We start from the raw sequence: 3862 nt of genomic DNA, 5'->3' as shown, positions 1-3862 counted from the left end.
CTTTTCGCCAAGGAATTGGGTTAAGGGTAGACCAAGAAAGTTTGCATGACAATATGATAAATAAGCGAATTAGATAAGAAAAGTAGATATAAGAGGGTGGATAAGATGAAATTGTAAACCCCAACAACTCCATTCATTCATAGTTTCTTTTAGCCAATTGATTCACTGCATTTTGCATATTTACTTTTGTCTTGCATTCAAAACCTAAAATTTAATTCTTTTCTAAAGTCTTATGCGATTGGTTTACATGAAAGTTAAAGCCTAAGAGTCCTTTGGGAAACAATACTTGGACTTACCCATTTTATATTACTTGAGAACGATCTGGTACACTTCTCAGGGACTTAATAGACGTCGATTCTGGATGCTTCAGCTACGCTTCTGGACGCCTGGGCTGCATGTTTTCCCTCCTTCTGGTACCTTTTTGACCCATTCTGAGCTCCCTTTTCTTGGTCTTTCATCCCTTCTTCTAGTATTTCTTCAAACTTTGTCAAAACAAGGGGAATTAGTCATAAAATCATTGAAATCAACCTCAACTCTCTTGTTCACACAATTTATTCAAAAAGGATGAGTCCAAGCAAGTTTTTAAGTGAAAAAAGGTGCTTTTAGTATCAAAATCAATCACAAATAACGTTGTTTTAAACCGTTATCACAACCCCAAACTTAGAACTTTGCTTGTCCTCAAGCAAACAAAATGTAACTTTGCTTTTCAGAACAATCACTACAATTACTCAATCTTTTTCAAAAATTTTTTATTTCAGGACAAGGAATCCCTTTTATCAATTTAGCATGAAGATCTCAGTCAAGATGTGCAGAATTCAATAAAGTTAATGAGATGCTCAGGTGTTACCCTTAAGAATAATCAATCAACCAAGCAAAGATGTAATCAGAAATTCAGATAACTATTCCTCACCAGGGAAAGTGTTTCACTTAAGCACTCAAAATCATATCACTCAAGCACTCAAAAATGTCTCACTCAACTCACAGGTTTATGGTGTGGTGTTTCTCTCTGTTATCACAATGTCACACAAATTAATTTTGCCTTTCATTTAACCATAATCAAATATTCTCACAAGCAGGTTATCATCACAAGGGCTTTTATGGCTTGTAACTTGGCTAGGCTAAGAAGGAAATTGGTTTTTCTGGTCAGCAAAGTTCCTTGAATTAAGAAAGACATTTATGAATTTATCATTCAAGAACAACTCTCTTTATTTTTCCCAGCTTTCCCTTGTAGTGAGCTCTTTCTTTTCTTTTGAATTTTCTTTTCTCACTTTTTCTTTTCTTTTGCCTTTTTCTTGCTTTTGATCTTCAATTGCTCACTGCCTAGAGAAGTGGATTGTTACCTGGTAACCCCAAACTTGAACCTTTATCAGTACCTCATAAAATGTTCTCAACTTAACTCAAGGTAAATATTTTTCAAAAAGGTTTTTTAAGACATGCATAAGGCTCAAGGTTCAAAGGTTAGAACAAATTGTTCTCTTTTTAGTAGGAAAAATTATGTGAAGGCTAAAAGAATAAGGGATAACAGCAGATGGCCTTGATCATATGGAACCTGCAAGCAAGTAGTTCAATCACAAAAAATTTGGGCAAAATCATTCATGCTTCCAAAGTAATAACAATTATTTACAAACAACTTTGAAGGTCAAAACTCACACAGGTAAACTCACAAGTTCCAAAATTTTAGAAAAAACATCCTGCTCAGTATCTCAATCAAACTTTATCTCAAGCACCTGTCTCTTAAATTGGGATTCATCGCTCAGAGCACATCATGCATCATCTCAACTTCAATCAAACACTAGAATCTCATAAAGCAAAACTTATCACACAAAACATGCACAGTTGAATCATAGCACTTCAGTTAATTCAAGCAGAGCACAATAAAAACAATAAAATAAAATAGAACAAAGAACAAAAATTAACGCCAAAACAAAAATTAAAAATTAAAAGTAAAGGTTCAGAGAACTGGGTTGCCTCCCAGCAAGCGCTTATTTAACGTCACTAGCTTGACCCAATAAGCTCATGTCACATCTTTTATCTTGGTGTCACCCTTTCCTTTGGCGCACCAACTGGTCTTCAGCATTTTTCTGTTCACCTTCTTGGTTCTCCTAGAAGTAGGAGATTCAATTTCTATCAGTCCATCGGCTCTGAGTTCTTTCACTACCCATAGCCTTTTGTTGCACTATACAGGCAAGCCTAGTCTCAGTCCTTCTTGCTCCTTTAGAGGACTTGGGTGAACATCTGCTCCTTTGCTATCTTTCTTCTCCTCATGCACCTGTGACATAAAACACTTTTTACCTTTCTCTTTTGATTTAGCAGCCTTGGTACCATTCCCGGATGCATCTTTAAATGAAGCTTTGGGATTGGTTTTCTTCACTTGGGCTTGCCGCCCAGTATTGCAGGTATCGAAGATCACCTCCTCTTCTTGGCCTTTGAGAGCTATGGTACCCTCATCAACATTGACGATTACTTTGGCCGTCTTCATGAACGACCTTCCAAGAATGATAGGGATCTCTGCGTTTTCCTCCATCTCTAACACCACAAAGTCCACCAGGAATCTTAAGTCGTTTATTTGCACCATCACATCTTCTACCACACCATAGGGTCTTTTGGGGGATCCATCTGCCATGACAAGTGACATTCTTGCCGGCTTAACTTCTAAGTTACTAATCTTTTTTAGAACAATTAAGGGCATAAGATTGATACTGGACCCCAAATCAATTAAGGCTTTCCCTATTTTATGGTTTCCAATGGTGCAGGGAATAGTGAAACATCCTAGGTCTGCTACCTTAGGAGGAAGTGCTTTCTACAAGATCACACTGCACTCCCCTTGTATCTCAGTTGCTTCCTCCTTCAAATTTTTCTTTTTCATTAGGAGCCTTTTCAAAAATTCTGCATATTCAGGGATCTGTTGTATAGTCTCTGTCACTAGGATTTCTATCCCCAATTCTTTGGAGATTTCCTCAAAATAGCCTGTTTGTATCACCTTTGTGGAACATCCCTCAGGGTGGTAGACATTTTTCTCACATTTTTTTATTTTTTCTTTTTGTTCTTTTTTTCTCTCAACCCCTTCTTCTTCTCCTTTCCTCTCAATCTCACTTTTTTTCTCAGTCTCACTATTTTTTTTCTCTTCCTCTTTTTATTCTCTCAACTCATTTTTTTCTCTCTCTTTTTCTTTTTCCCTCTCTTTATTGATGCTTACAAAAACTTTGCATTCTTGTTTTGGGGTTAACCTCAGTATTAACCCCAAAATCTTTAAAAGGCATCTCCTTCAACTATTGGGCTATTTGACCGATCTGTACCTCCAAGTTCCTAATAGTTGATAACGGTTGAAAAACCCTTATTTTCATACTTAATTTTGATATTAAAACACACTCTTTATTGCTTAGAATTAGCTTGAAATCATGCATTTTTCCTAAGTTAGAAAACAAGAGAGTCAAAGTTGGTTTTCTTGGTTTTATGCTTGGTTTCCCTTGATTTTGTAGTTTTTTGGAATGAATTGGAAGAAAGGTTGAAGTATTAAATGGTTGGAGTGCTGAAAATCAACCAGAATGTAGAAAAGTCAACCAGAGTGCTGAAAAACAAAGTGCTGAAAAGACCCGTAGCGCTCGAGCGGCACCTGAGCGCCAGTCACTAGCATTGAACGGTACCTAAGCATTGAGCGGTGGCGCTGAGCGCCAGAATTGACCGCTGAGCGGTCTGGCGATTAGAGAGAAACCACTGAGCGGTTAAATTAGGCGCTGAGCGCTCAAAACGCGGGCCCGGACCTGTTTTCTGCGATTTTTATGATCTTTTTGGGCTTGGACTTGTTTTCTGTTATTTTTATGTTCTATTTAAAGACTTGGAAACCCTAGGGTTTGTAATCTTT

The 3862-nt window shown here is 37.3% G+C and overlaps 1 protein-coding gene across 1 annotated transcript; it reads right to left on the bottom strand.

Moving 5' to 3' along the window:
- Positions 1 to 2176: 2176 nt before the first annotated feature.
- LOC106778696 lies at positions 2177 to 2635 on the bottom strand. Its single transcript, XM_014666680.1, has one exon. It carries the CDS (start codon positions 2633 to 2635, stop codon positions 2177 to 2179), a length of 459 nt encoding a protein of 152 aa, XP_014522166.1.
- Between the last annotated feature and the right edge of the window lie 1227 nt (positions 2636 to 3862).

Source organism: Vigna radiata, unplaced genomic scaffold (genome assembly GCF_000741045.1).
Source record: "Vigna radiata var. radiata cultivar VC1973A unplaced genomic scaffold, Vradiata_ver6 scaffold_437, whole genome shotgun sequence".
Classification (NCBI taxonomy): Eukaryota; Viridiplantae; Streptophyta; class Magnoliopsida; order Fabales; family Fabaceae; genus Vigna; species Vigna radiata.
The sequence above is the reverse complement of the archived record's forward strand: the minus strand, read 5'-3'. Positions and strand labels throughout refer to the sequence as shown.

Excerpts from the sequence above, each read along its gene's own strand:
- LOC106778696 (XM_014666680.1), bottom strand. The coding sequence starts at position 2,635 with ATGTCACTTGTCATGGCAGATGGATCCCCCAAAAGACCCTATGGTGTG.